General features: G+C 46.8%; 1 protein-coding gene across 3 annotated transcripts; it reads left to right on the forward strand.

Moving 5' to 3' along the window:
- Positions 1–2,855: 2,855 nt before the first annotated feature.
- FUS (FUS RNA binding protein) lies at positions 2,856–12,833 on the forward strand. Of its 3 annotated transcripts, none has more exons than XM_060122969.1 (15): positions 2,856–2,964; positions 4,517–4,541; positions 4,633–4,787; positions 5,540–5,684; positions 5,854–6,035; positions 6,250–6,457; positions 8,064–8,098; positions 9,601–9,633; positions 10,432–10,535; positions 10,892–11,021; positions 11,266–11,367; positions 11,503–11,626; positions 11,961–12,061; positions 12,177–12,324; positions 12,634–12,833. In XM_060122969.1, exons 1-15 carry the CDS (start codon positions 2,952–2,954, stop codon positions 12,671–12,673), a joined length of 1,545 nt encoding a protein of 514 aa, XP_059978952.1. In that variant the 5' UTR covers positions 2,856–2,951; the 3' UTR covers positions 12,674–12,833. The 3 variants fall into 3 exon arrangements, with proteins under 3 accessions (XP_059978952.1, XP_059978953.1, XP_059978954.1); XM_060122970.1 differs by having other exon boundaries at positions 5,543–5,684; XM_060122971.1 differs by lacking the exons at positions 6,250–6,457; positions 8,064–8,098.
- Positions 12,834–14,667: the final 1,834 nt, after the last annotated feature.

Genomic DNA, 14,667 nt, shown 5'->3' on the forward strand with positions numbered 1-14,667 from the left:
AGGGAAGAAATATTTTCCCTTGCTTTTAATTCCACTCTAAGAACAACTACGTTAAACACCTGATATAAATGGCAATTGACTCTGGCTTCCATGTCAGGAATACTAGGAAGTAATGGAGACTCTGGTCAGTTGCAAGCACATGCCCCAGCAGCTTCTTGTCCCAGCTGACCCTTGCCCTGCGGGAAAGTGGGCCCTGAATGGCCAGAGCCTCCAGTTTTCAAGAAAAGCCAGAAGTTTGGATTTTTCTCTATTTTTAGTGTTGGCAAATGGTTAAAAAAATTAAAACCAACATATAGGCTACAGACAACCTGTCTGCGGGCTGCATTTCACACCAGGCTGCAGTTGGGGCTTTTGAGTTTCGAGGAAGAAGCAAAGGAGGCTGAAGACAGAACTCTGCAGAGCACTGCTATCTGCAGGGCGAGCAGAGGAGGAGAATGCAGGGAAGGAGCTAAATGGACAGTGGGAAAGGGGGGAGGGCCCAGAGCAGGGATGCCAAGTAAGGAGACTTTTAAGGAGTGAGAGGCCCCCGTGTTTCGTGAGTCAGGAGAGGTTCACTGAGAGAGATAAGCCTGGAGAAACAGTCACTTGAGGTTGCCTTTCACAAGTCACAGTCTGAGCCTGTTACTCCCTGCCATGCTGCTGCATGAGTGCCCTTCCCCACCCACGCCTTTGACTTTGCCATTCCATCTGCCTGTTACACCATATCCTCTGCTGCTTGGTGAACTCCTACTTATCCTGTAAGGCCTGGCTTCAATGTCACCACCTCTTTTTCCTCTTCTGTGGTTGTCTACCTGATGGATGACTTGCTCTCCCAGAAGAGTTTCCACAGTCCTTGATTCCATGTTACAGCACTTACCACATTTGATTCAAATACACTTTGGGGTTTGTGGGTCTCACCCACATCTTGCCCACTGGCTATAAGGTCTTGTGGCTCAGGGACTGGATTTTTTTATCCTCTTCTCTCTAGGTCTGCCCCAGGCTTGGTACATATTATGCAGTGCTCAAGCGATGTTTGCTGAAGCACGGGGGTTAAGAGCCGGAACTCTGAGCCAGGCTGCCTGCGTTGCGAACCTGGCTTTGCCACTTTCTGTGTAGCCCTGGGCACAGCTTTTTACCTTTCCATGCCTTTTTGTTCATCTGTAAAATGTAATCCTCATGTCAACATTTTATTGTGAAGAATAAGATTAAACAAGCTATACTTACAGCACTCAGAACACTGCCTGAAACTTAGTAAGCCTTATCAAAGTGTTATGTTATTATAAATATGTTATATATAAATATTATTATTATTATATGTTAGCTTTGTTATTAAATTGCTTCATCTATTTTGTACACTAATGCATCCTCAGTACCCTGGACAGTCCCTGGAACACTGTAGGTACTTAATAAATATTTGTAGAATCAATGAATGAATGAGGGATGGACTTCCCTCTGTTTGCCCTCACTCAAGTGTCACAATGCCCTCCCAGTGGGGGTGGGGTGGGTGACAGGGTGTTCAAGGGCCATTAGGGCCTAAGTCAGGAATTTAGTAGAAGTTTGTGGGCATAGCCCACAATTATTTCTCTAGGAAAACGTGTCTAACCTACAAAGGAAGTTCTGGAACCCACATCACAGGTAAGCTGGGAAGGAAAATCCGCATGGCACATGTACCAGGAATAACCTCCTTTGTCTTGTTTTATTCGATACTTTCAAATTTCCTTCTCTAGGCAAGGCTGATTAGAGTGCAAGTTGCAAGTTAATTTGAATTTCACTTTTTGTCCTTGCTCTTATAGGGAGTGAAAAGGCTTCAGAACACTTCAAAGTGTTCGCATAACCAACATAAGGAGTGTTTTGCAGCCACACAGACCTGGATTCAAATCAGGACCCCTGACCCTTAGCTGTTCTATAATCCTGGATTGCACGCAGCCTGAGTCTCATTTTTCTTACCTGTAAAATGGAGATAGCTTTACCTTCTTCATAAGACTGTAATGGGAAAGCAATTAATTGTGCATTTTGAAATCACTTCAGCTCTATACAAATATCAGTTATTATTGGATCTCCACATTGGTTCCTCGGTAGGGTTTCAGGAGAATAAAGAGTAGCCCTGTATCAGTAAAAAGGCTGGGAAATCCCTGATCTAATCTCAGTGCTCTTTGAGATCCGGAGGGTTTGGGCTTTCCAGTCCAAGAGCTACTCAAGCCAAGCTACTCGCGGGCCAAGCCGTGAGGGTGTGGGTGGGCGATCAGTGCTTGACCAGACTGGGACCCAAGGGTCCATGCTTTCTTTCATGGCAAGCGTCACAATCTACAAACCCTGGTAAGGACTTCAGCAGACGCAAGCCTGAAAGACGATGAGTGAATACCTAGACGCAGGGAGAGGGTCGGTGTGTGTTGTCGGTGGAGGAACACTAGAGCCAGAGAGCGAGGCTGGCGCCGCAGGGAGGATGCATTTGATGCAGTGTAAGGGGAATGGAGCGCAGGAGCTCTCCATCCTGAGCGAAAGTGAGGCCCAGTGAAAGGGGCCAGCCTGAGGAATTTCGGTTCCCGCCCCTCGGCTCCCGGCTTTGACTACAGTTCCGCCCGCAACCGCCCTGGGCCCCTCGCCCCGCCCCCAGAGGGTAATAGGGCTGTACCATTATGCCATCATAGGGGTGAGGGTGAAACGTGGGCTTAGTCCTGAAAAGCAAATATAACTTCTTTGTCAGAAAAACAGAGGATTATATGTATTATTTGCAAGGTTCTTAGTTAATACGCTTCCTTTCTGCCTGCTAGGGTCCTCTATACTCCCTGAAGAGTTGCAGGAGTCGGCCACGATTCCTTTCCTTTCCGCAGTTGGTGCGTTCCCCCGGCATGCGTAGGCGGGGAGGCGTACATAAACCTCGACGCAGGAGGCGGGGCTGCTCAGTCCTCGAGGCGTCGGTGCTGTGGTATTGGAATCTTGCTGATTGTCGGCCTGTGCGCGCGTGCGCGGACATGGCCTCAAACGGTATGTAAGGGCGCGAGGCGGCGGTGGCGCGCCGGCCCCGGGCCTTGTTACCTTCCAGTCGGGCTTTTGTTTTTCGGTGGGACCTGGGCGGCGATCGCGTGTAGGGTCTTCTCGCAGCACTGGCGGGAAGCAGCGGAGAGGGGTGGAAGGGGGAGGCTGATGTCGCCATCTTGTTTCGCTCCTCTGGCGCCTGGCGCGGGGCGGGAGGTCTTCCCTTCGCAGCCCCTTTCCTTGAGGTGAGGGTTGGGAGGGACACTTCTTGGTGATTGGAAACGTGAGGCATGGATGGAAATGCCCGGTCCCTGTAGCCTTTTCTCCTTCTCATTCCGAGCCTCGCGCTCGGGCCCGCTTTGTCGCAGTGCTGCATCCGGGCATTCGGAGCGCGCACGCGCTCTGCTGGCCCCTCCCCCCTTTCTGGCGGCGCGAACCCCCCCCTCCCGCCTCGTGTCGGCCCTGCTTTTTGTCGCGAGACCCTTCGCTGGAGGCTCCGCGGCGCGCGTCCGGTTTGGGCCTCGCCCCCGGGGTCCCTCGGGAAGGGGCGGGACCGCCTCGTTCCCGCCTCGCTTGCCACGCGGGCGGGGGCGGAGGCTTGGGCCCGCTTAACGGCTGGGGGTGGTCCAACGGACTTGGGGACCCGGCCCGAGGCTTTTCCCGCCTAAATTTCCTCTCTCGGAGGTGGTTACTGAAAGGAACGGCCGCCCGAGGCCCCACCTTCTCCCCGTCCTTTTGCTCTTTTCTGCGGGAGGAAGCGCCTCGTTTCCTGTACCGGCGAGACGAGTGGATCTGGCCAGTGCGTCTAACATGTGGCGTTTTAAAAGCGCTTTCTCTTTCTTCGGTTCGCCGAGTCTCCCCACAGTCCCGAGGCAGGCAAGGAGGAGATAAGAAAACGCACTCGTGGGGAGCCACAGGGCTGGGGACTTGAGTACCAGTCGATTTGCCTCCCGAGGCGACCGCTCTTGATGGTGATCTCTGTTGTTTGGGATCAAAGAGCGCTCTTCTCTTGGTTAGCTAGCTTTGCATTAAAAGCTTCCGTTTCCAGTCTCCAAGATTGGGCAAAGGGTGAAGAGCGGCCTCTTTGGAGACATTCTTGTTTTTCGGATTGAGAAAGTGGAGGCTACGTTCCGAACAGTTCTGCCTCTGGCTTGAATTAAAACCTGTTCTGCTGAAGCAGCTGTGTGACTTTAGCTTGACTTTCGGTGATATCTTTGTCTTCGAGCGGGTGTGAGAAGGAAATGTGTGTAAATTTGTGCAGTTCCTGACATCGATTGAAGTTGCAGAAAATTGGAGCTGTTCACCAAGGCTCTTGCTTTTTCCAGTACTTAAGGCTTCTTGGTCTCTGTAGAAATTCGCTGTTTCTTTGCTTTTCTTTATTGTAAGAAAACTTGACTACGGTCTGCCAGATTGCTCCTCTCAACTAGGGTTTCATGTGGGAATTTATGCCTCGTTGACTTTCCTCTCTGGGGGCCCCAAAGCTAGCTTGAGTTAAGACTTTTCGCCCTAGTCTACTCTTAGGAATGGTTGAAGGTAATATAATTGTGTTTTTGTTTTTCAGACTATACTCAACAAGCAACCCAAAGGTGAGTGTCATTTCTGGGCTTCCAGAGTTTGTAAAGGGCGAGGGTGGCTAAGGTGTTTTTGTCTGAGAGCACGGTTTGTCTTTTTCTCCAGTTATGGGGCCTACCCGACCCAGCCTGGGCAGGGCTATTCCCAGCAGAGCAATCAGCCCTATGGACAGCAGAGTTACAGTGGCTACGGCCAGTCAGCGGATGCTTCAGGCTATGGCCAGAGCAGCTATGGTGGTTCTTACGGACAGACCCAGAACAGTGAGTCTCTTTTAGTGGGTCACCCCACCTCTTCCTGCTGTTTCTGAATGTTGCTTTTTTTAAAACCTAAGCAGTGCTGAAGTGTTTGCTTTAACCAGTCTATGACCCTTAAAGCACTTAAGTGTTTGAGTCCTTTCAAACAAAAATACTTAATTGGTTTGTAATTGTTTCCTATTATTTTCTTTGACTTTTTACTTTTCTATTTATGTTGCACTTTTCCCCATTTCCCCTAAGAGTGAAAGTGAAATGGGAGGGCGGGGGGTGTGTGTGGGGGGGAGTATTGCCTAAAGGGAGAAAACTGTTAGATACTTAAAGGGAGAAAATGGCTTCCTTGAAGATGTTTGAAGTCCGACTGCTGTATATCACATGATACACCAGGAGGTGGAATTTGCCCTGAGGTCCTGAAGTGTAAATAATATGGGGTTGTCTTATTGGTACTGCACACATAATGGGCAGGTTAAAATGCTGTTAATTAATAGGGATCTCTTGGGCTGTGATTAGTGGTGGTCCTGGAGGCTGGCTTTGGTGTGGGTGGGATGAGATTGGAACTCTGAAGTTGGTAGAAGTTGGAATATTAAGCTTTAAGGTAAAAGAAGGGTAATCTCTGACTGTGAGTTGCAAGATTTCCAAGCATCTTCTAAGAGGTTGAGTTTTCAAGTATGGGAAGCATTAGGTGGTATATAATGTTTTCTTCAACCCATTCCCTGCCTTTTCTCTTTCATCATAGTTTTGTGACTTCCTTCTTCTTCTAGCAGGCTATGGCACACAGTCAACTCCCCAGGGATATGGCTCAACTGGTGGCTATGGCGGTAGCCAAAGTTCTCAGTCGTCTTACGGGCAGCAGTCCTCATACCCTGGCTATGGCCAGCAGCCAACTCCTAGCAGCGCCTCGGGAAGGTAAGGAGTTGTGGGGAGAGGGGAGAGGACTGAAAGATTAGGGGTGCATGAGTGAGCATGAGGACTAACGGGGGTGGCCTCTGTTGGGTACAGAGAATGGGGTGTACTGAAAGTGAAAGAAGGTTTTGGACATGCTGGCATTATGATTCTGTTTTTTCCTTTTCCCTAGTTACGGTAGCAGTTCTCAGAGCAGTGGCTATGGGCAGCCCCAGAGTGGGGGCTATGGCCAGCAGTCTGGCTATGGTGGACAGCAGCAAAGCTATGGACAGCAGCAAAGCTATAATCCCCCTCAGGGCTATGGGCAGCAGAACCAGTACAACAGCAGCAGTGGAGGTGGAGGGGGTGGTGGAGGTGAGATGTCTTCAGCTTTGTCTCATACCTGCTTTTTGTAAGGAATTGTATCCCGCTCGACCCGTTCCCTAAAAGGTTCTTAAAAATGTTGCGCTTTTGTTTCCTAGCTTCATTTTAATTTTTATTGTCATTTATCACCTGTGCAGTTGAACTGCTTTATGCCACCTCACAGTCTGTTTTGTGTTTCTTAAAGGCATCCTTTCTTTCCTGACAGGTAACTATGGCCAAGATCAGCCCTCCATGAGTAGTAGTGGTGGCGGCGGTTATGGCAATCAGGACCAGAGTGGTGGCGGCGGCTACGGGGGAGGCCAGCAGGACCGTGGGGGCCGTGGCCGGGGCGGTGGCGGTGGTTACAGCCGCAGCAGTGGTGGCTATGAACCCAGAGGCCGTGGAGGCGGCCGTGGAGGCAGAGGCGGCATGGGGTAGGTGTCTTGTGAGCCAGGGAGTAACATCACTGAGCAGTGTGAAGGGTTGCATGAATCTCCCTTGAAGCCTAGTCCCTTAGTGCATGGTTAGTCTTATTCTAGGGATTTGTGGGGGCTTTGATTTAGGAGCATTGACTGTTTCTTCTTCATACATCCCCATTTTATTTTTGTGAGAACTTGGGAACCTGAACTTCTACCCACACCTCTGTATAGAGATTTGCGTACTGACATTTTTATTTCTCAAGAAAAAGAAACATGGGTGTATATGGATTGGAGTCATTGATATCCTAGGCAAGAAAAATGGAAGTAAAGGCTTCTTTCTCTGCAAGGGAAACCGATGATCCCACTCCTGGTAATAGGGAAACTTGTTACTTGTTACTTGTATTCCCATGTGTCCTCTGAGGAAGTTGTAAATGGTTAACCTGACTTGAGCTTCCAGGAATTGGCTACTCTCTCTTTCTGTATTCTGTAGTCATTTGAATCCACGAGCACTCATTTGACTGACGGTAATGATTTTGTGTGTGACTTGGTTCATGGGGCTATCTGAAGTGTGCAGACCTTTTGGACAAAATACAGTATGCTTGACAGTGGTATCCCACCTATTTGCTCCACTGTCCCCCTTCCTCTGGTTACTTGTCCAACTGGACCTTCTTTCCTCCCCTTCCTGCTGAAGTTGAAGTAAAACCTTAGATTTGATGTTAAAGCACTTGTCAAATCTGTTGGTAAATATGATTTGAAGGACCCTACTCTGTCTCCCTTGAGAGGGGAGGAATGTCAGTGTGTTATTCCTTTTTGGGAAAAAGTAGGTTTTTTAAAGAGTTTGTGTATGGTAAGTATTCAGAGGTGGGTGGGGGCAATCTCAAAAACCGTACAAAATAAGGAAAACTCTGTTGTGTGCGTGTGTTTAATGCAAAACTTTAAAAAGAAAAACAACTGTTAATGTGACTGTTAACTTGCTCTGCATTTTATGTGCCACAGGTATGAAAGGTGACATTGCAAAATACTCCGCTCTTCTCACAGTGTTAGAAGGGGTGACCCCGGGGGTGGGGAGAGATCAAAAACAGCTCAGTAGTTAGGGTAGGGCTTAGCTAAGTTTGTCTCGCTTTAAGGGGAAATTGCCTTTGGTTTTGACTTTTTATGGAACAGGGTTGGGTCTGCTTGCTGCTTTCAAAGCAAAAAACCACAAAAATGTGTTCAGGGCTACCCCAGCCTGGTGTGAAATGTCTTCTGGGTAAATCGGGGGTAGGGTTTTTAAACCAACTACTGGGTTGTCATCCACTCGCGACAAGAGGAAAAAACATCTGCTACGTCGGAAGAACGACCAAGGAAAATGGGTCTTTTTTTTTTTCCAGAGGAAATAGATATATAACCTTTTAAAGCAAAATCCTTAAAAATTGTGTCTGAGAAATTGCACACGTGTGTGTGACATGCTCAAAGGTCAGACAAGGGGTGGTCAGGAAGGGGAATGTATTTTAGTAGCCATTTGTATTATCATTTTCCCAAAACACCTACCCATGTTTGGGGAATGTTGAACAAAATCAAAAACCGCCCTTTTGTAGCCGTTGGAAGCTTCATGTCCTTTCTTCTAACTTGTCTTCTCCAGCGGAAGTGACCGTGGTGGCTTCAATAAATTTGGTGGTAAGTGAACAGAGTTTCCAAAATTCCCAACTCCCAGCAATGCTTTGTCTGATTGTTCATTTGCAGATGTCTTAACGTGTTTTAAGTGTCAAAGGTTTTGGAGTGTCCAGAACCACCTCCAGAAAGGGGTGGGGTAGAATGCCACCTGCTGCCAGATGTGTGCTAACCTGGAGGCAGGCAGGGGTAAGACTCAGCAGGCATCTGGTACCAATTCGGTTTGACCCAGGTTAAATAAGAGGTGTTTAAGTAGGCCTCTGACAGGAGTGTTGCCACACCCGGCACTTAGTGAGCACCGTAATGAGAAGCTGGAGAGTGTGCTGGAACACGTGGGGCCGACTTGGCTTTAGGACCCTTTTGATCAGTGTGTACGAGGTTAGTGTGTGTGTGTGTGTGTGTGTGTGTGTGTGTGTGTGTGTGTAACAATCTCCAAATGTTTTAATTCTGGACGAGGGATGTGAACTTTTGCCCTGCTCTGAGGATGGTGAAGTTGGTATATATTTATATATTAAATACTGAATGGTGTCAATGCGATTCTACATACACGCATTTAAACTCAATTCAGATGGGCAAATAGAAACTAGCTCTGGGAAGGAAGGTGTGGACTACTTCCAAGAAAGGTTGGGAGTATGTGTGGCTCATGGGAAATAACCAGGTCTTAAACAGCACAAAACTGAATTCATGGAAAAATGGCAAATTTGAGAAGTCTCCCAGTAAGCTGGAACTTTTCTGGTTTGGTTAACTAACAAAAGGTTTCTTGATTTGTCTCAACATTTAAAGCCAAAGGCTTGGGTTCATGATTTAGGTGTCATTGAGTGTGGGTACAATATTTATTTATGATGAATTCAGATAAACTTTGGTCAAAGATGGTCTCTGGAAAAAAAAGAGAGGCTGCATTATGGAAATAAGATTTCTGGTCTGTTCCCTGGGACATGCTTAAAAAATACAATAGCTATTATGTATGATTTATATTTTCATGTGGTTTTGGGGGAAACAAACATGGTTTTAAGAATGGTTTCTAAAGATGAAATTAAAAATTGTTCTACAAGGGATAAGTGTCTTTGGTGTTAAAGTTTGGAGAAACTGTATGGATGCATATCACATTGCTGGTGGTGAGCCCATTTCTCTCTGGGGTGAGAGAACAGGGCCAAGCTATGAGTTGGTTAACTTCAAGGGGTCTCCCTCCTGGCCCTCCCAGTCTGTGCTGAGGACATTTCCCAGCCTGAGCTGGGGGAGGCAGCATTTTCTGAAGTGTGGCGTTGTCCCTGTGGGGACTCAGGTTACATACAGGTCTTAAGAAAAGGGGCCTCTGTCTTCCCCAGACCTGCCTAGGATTTTTCTCTGGGCAGGCAACCCAGGACAGGGTTTGGAGTGAGGCTGTGAGCACTTACCTGATATTTTGCAAAAGTTTGGATTTGGTGTGAATTTTTCTCCTTGTCTTTCTCAGCCTGTTGACTAACGGCTCCTCTTTCCTTGTTTTTTGTTTTTTTTTCATGTCACTTAAGGCCCTCGGGACCAAGGATCACGTCATGACTCTGGTAAGTCCAGAGGTGGCATGAAGGAATGGCTCAAGTGGTACCAGGACTTTTCCTGGATGTTCTTTGAAACTTAAAGGGATGTGAAGAACAGGGGTAGAGAAGAAGGAAAATGTGGGGAAGGGAGTTTAGGTGTAGCTATACTTAACAGTGATTTATAAATGAGCCATGTATCAGAAATATCTGATGTGGTGATTTCCTCTCCCAGCAATTTAGTAGGTCTGGGAGGAGCCCGAGAATTTGCATTTCTAACAAGTTTCAGGAGATGCTGATGCATCTGTTTGTGGACCATAATCCTGAACTGCTGGTTCAGTTAAAGCAGTGGCTTTTAAAAATGGGGATCGTAACCAAATTATTGAACGAAAAAGACACAGAAAGGGAAGCACTTAGTGTAGTTTTTGTTTTAATTATGTTTATATACTGGATTTTAGTGTAAAATAGGTTTCTTAACTTGGGGGTCTTAACGTTGACAAACAACTGGTGTACTTATTGTGTGGTTGGGCAGTTAACTCCTGAGCCCTGGTTTCTTTAGTGAGTATCAACATGTTTCAAAGGGTAGTTGTAAAACTAAATTTTAATTTGTGAAGTGGCTGGTATATTGGTACTCAGATAATAAAATAGAAGGGATGGGGATTTCTTTTGTCTGACCTAAACCAAAGTATATTGCTTGCTTTAGAATTTTTCTTCTTTGAAAGCGAAATAGCAAGTATTAAAGTTAGGTTATTAAGAGTCACTGACTTGTTTTACCTTTGCTTGTTTCCTCTCTTCAAATTCATGTTTCTTTCTGCGTTTGACAAGCAGAACAGGATAATTCAGACAACAACACCATCTTCGTGCAAGGCCTGGGCGAGAATGTTACAATTGAGTCTGTAGCTGATTACTTCAAGCAGATTGGTATCATTAAGGTACTTGTGGAGCAGAGTGGGTGCTTTCTATCAGTGCTGCAGGCTTTTGGATTTCACACCTTAGTGGAAAAAGAAAAGTCTTAATGGTTGCCTGCTTAATTTGTTGAAGAAAGAACATTAGCCTTTGCCATTTTTTAAAGGGAATCACATTTTAACACAAAGGCACAATTGATAAAAAATGGAGTGTCTAAAACTTTTGAATTTGTAGTCTATAATCTTTACTTTCATCTTTTAATATTGAAGTGAGGAACAGTTATAGTTGATGGCTTTAATTCAAGTTACATGAAATAGAAAGGTATGGTTGTGATAGTGCTGTCTTCTTTAAGACTGATGTTATCTCACGTTGATTTTTTCAGACAAATAAGAAAACAGGACAGCCCATGATTAATCTGTACACAGACAGGGAAACAGGCAAACTGAAGGGAGAGGCAACAGTGTCATTTGATGACCCACCTTCTGCTAAAGCAGCTATTGACTGGTTTGATGGTATGTATGCGGAGGCTGGCAGGGGTGGGGGACAGGGTAACTAGCTTTGGGAAACGGACTGTGTTTTGAGGATTTCTGTGAGTCTTCCAACACTCCTATTTTGGCGTGGTCTTATTTTTTCTTACGTTTCATGAGATTGTAAACATTTACAAGAAGGCAGAGTCTTCTCTTGATTGTACCAAGTGTGTTTTTAGACCCACAGGTCTTAATAAAAAGTCTCTTTATACCCCCTTTATTTCTTTAGGTAAAGAATTCTCTGGGAATCCTATCAAGGTCTCATTTGCTACTCGGCGAGCAGACTTCAATCGGGGTGGTGGCAATGGTCGTGGAGGCCGAGGGCGAGGAGGTGAGGATCTACTTCTGCTGGCGTAAGAGGTGATGGGGAGAGAAGGGAGAGAGGGTGGTAAGGGTTTGCATAGGAGAGAAGGTTAGGTTAACCAAACTTGGAAGCGGAGCAGACCTATTCTTGTGTCTACACTAGGACCCATGGGCCGTGGAGGCTATGGAGGTGGTGGCAGTGGTGGCGGGGGCCGAGGAGGATTCCCCAGCGGTGGCGGTGGTGGTGGAGGACAGCAGCGAGCAGGGGACTGGAAGTGTCCTAATCCGTGAGTGAAACTTTTTAAATTCTTTTCTCAGCCCTCTTACACATGTGCCCTTTGGTACTATGGTAGAGCTTGTGTTTTCCGACTAATAGATGTCAAAGGTACACTTTGATAGGCTTGGCCAGGAGTCACCTAGGTGAGGTAGCTCTAGTGGGAAAGGTATTGGATTGGGTTCAATAACCTGCAGTTTTTGTCTGGCTCGCTCCTGAGAAACAAGCCCTTTTGCTTTTCCGAGGCCTCATTTTCCTCACGTATCCGTAAGGTAACTGGAGTGTTCGTAATTCTAGGTCTTGTCTTACCGACCCCCGGCCCTGACTAATTGTCTTATTTTCCTCAGTACGTGTGAGAACATGAACTTCTCTTGGAGGAATGAATGCAACCAGTGTAAGGCCCCTAAACCAGATGGCCCAGGAGGGGGACCAGGAGGCTCTCATATGGGTAAGGAAGAGGCAGAGCTGGTGATAAGGAGTTGGGATCAAAAGGAGGCTAGAGGGAAGGTAGGAGGAATTTGGGGGATGTAATATGGGGATATATCATATTTCTTTTTTCCTAGGGGGTAACTATGGAGACGATCGTCGTGGTGGCAGAGGAGGCTATGATCGGGGCGGCTACCGAGGCCGAGGCGGGGACCGTGGGGGCTTCCGAGGGGGCCGGGGTGGTGGGGACAGAGGTGGCTTTGGCCCTGGCAAGATGGATTCCAGGTAAGTAAGACTCTAAATTGAAATGAAAGTAGAGCAGTTGAACAGAGGTCATGGGATTGCAAGGTTTTGGGACAGTGGTTTCATTTTGAGGGCTAGGTTGGAAAGCTGAGACTGTAACCATAGTGGGTAGGGAAGGAGGGAAGGAAGATTATCTGGGGGAGCTAATCTGTAGACTCCCGCGTACTCTCTATACCTATAGGGAGATATGAGCTAGTTCTTGGGCTTGGGTAGCAGGGGCAGATAGGATTTCTGGGGTGGGGTGGGTAGAGAGGTTGGTAACTCAGACCTAATGGATACTCTTTCTTGCAGGGGTGAGCACAGACAGGACCGCAGGGAGAGGCCGTATTAGCCTGGCTCCTGAAGTTCTGGAGCAGCTTTCTCCTGTACCCAGTGTTACCCTCATTATTTTGTAACCTTCCAACTCCTGATCACCCACGGGTTTTTTGTGTCGGACTATGTAATTGTAACCATATCTCTGGTTCCCATTAAAAACCATCATTTTAGTTAAATTTTCTTCCTCTTCCCCCTCTTCACTGTCCTGGAGCATTGATGTCCAGGTCAAGAATGTGGGGAGTGTTCCTCTTTCAGATCAACCTGCCTTGCGGGAACTGGAATAATTTGTTTGTTCCCGCTTAGCAGGAACTGGAATAAAGTGTTTGATACTTGTTTCAGGGAGAAAAGGTCAAGTGTATCCTTGAAAGTAGAGATTAAACTTTTCTGTTATGGTAAAAACTAGATGAATGAAAGTGGTAAATGAGAAACATGTGGAGTGTTGGCCCAGAATTGTCCAACCATTTGGAAGTTTTTCTTTTACCATGTTTATTCACATGCTGGTTTTAGTGAGTTTATTACAGTAGTTCTGTTCTTTTTTTAAGGCCTCTTCGCTCTTCTGGCACTTTTCTGAGTGGGGCTCAGACAAATTAGGTTGCTTTGGGGGTGGTATTCAAGCTTGATCGTGATTGGAGCACATAGTTATTAGCCAGTTGGGTGTTTTGAAGGAAGGAGAGTAACTGAGCACCTACTTAATGGCAGGTGTTCCGTGGCCTTGCTCACTTCATGCCCAGTGCATGGGTGATGTGGCTCTCGTTTCTCAGGAAATGGTCGACCCCAGGATGGAGTCCCTGTCTGATCACTTCATTTTCATTTCTTGGCATTTTGTTCTGAAATCATTGTTCTGAAGGGGACAGACTCCTATCCCAAACGTTGTTTGCCTAGGCCTTAAGAGGTTGCTAAATTTTAGGGAAAGAGACTTGGGAAGGAGAGGAGATGGTAAAGGGGGGAAGGTTAGCTGGGAAAGTAAGGTAGAGGCAGTTCTTTATATTTCAGGGTGACCCCCCCATTAGTTTTCCTGAAGGTGGGGCTTTGGTAGGTGTCTTTAGGGAGACAGTGGTCTAGCTGGGTCATGTTTACATCCTGCCTATACCCAGAGGGCTGAGGTCATTGATAATTTTGAGAAAGGCAAAGGTTGGGGCCGATGAGTTGAAACCTCAGACTCCAGTGCCTGTCAACCTTAACATGCCTTTCCTGACCCCAAAAATTTCCCCCCTGCCTTTTTTCCAGCTCAAACTGAGTTTAGAAAACTTGCCCATCCCTGCCAAGCAGTTGAATTTTAGTTATACAGAACTGAAAATTATAGCCAACAGCAACAGGCTTCTTTGCTGTCAGAAGCACAGCTCGTAGAGTGCCTGGGACCCCTGGTGGGAAGTGCTTTTTCTCTTGGTTTAAAATTGTCAAGTGTGCTGTAAGTGTTCTCTTCTTAGGAGTTGTTTCGTCTTCCAATCTCTGGTGACTTGAGATGGAAGCTGTGGCTTTGTCAAAAGGAATAGCTGCTTTATCCTCCCTACTGTGTGGAGGTGCTCTACCAAGAGTAGGTGGAGAATGGCTGAGCTGCTCCAGGCAGTGCTTTCCTTTGGCTTACTGAACTTGGTACGCTTGAGAAACCCTCAGAATTAGAGCCGAGGATATGGCATCGTTTCTCTCCCTGGTGTGTTCAGCTGCCTCTGCTTTCTTAACAGTGATGCTTGGTTTGAATGGCACTATCCATGTCTGAGAAGTTTATTGTGTGTGCTTCACCTGGTAGGGTTCTGGTGTTAGGGTTTCGTTGTGGTTCCTTCATCCCTACTGCTAGCGGTGAAGGAGGTTGAAGCTCTGGGTGAGACCCAGTTACTGACTGGGACTGTTAGTTCTTGTCCTTTAAAGGGCTTCAGTGATTGGCTTTGCTCTTAAGTAAAAAGAAAATAGAGTCTCAAGTGTCTAGTGGGTAGATCCAGTTTGGAGTCCTTTTCCAGGAGAAAAGAATGGATGACGACAGAACTAGCAACAGAGGGAATGTTGTTGGTTCTG

Source organism: Lagenorhynchus albirostris, chromosome 15 (genome assembly GCF_949774975.1).
Source record: "Lagenorhynchus albirostris chromosome 15, mLagAlb1.1, whole genome shotgun sequence".
In the NCBI taxonomy this organism is placed as follows: domain Eukaryota; kingdom Metazoa; phylum Chordata; class Mammalia; order Artiodactyla; family Delphinidae; genus Lagenorhynchus; species Lagenorhynchus albirostris.

Bases quoted from the DNA above. Each gene is read 5' to 3' on its own strand.
- FUS (XM_060122969.1), top strand. The intron at 9,634-10,431 runs GTAAGTCCAGAG...TTTGACAAGCAG, and splicing joins AGGATCACGTCATGACTCTG to AACAGGATAATTCAGACAAC. The intron at 10,536-10,891 runs GTACTTGTGGAG...TGATTTTTTCAG, and splicing joins AGCAGATTGGTATCATTAAG to ACAAATAAGAAAACAGGACA.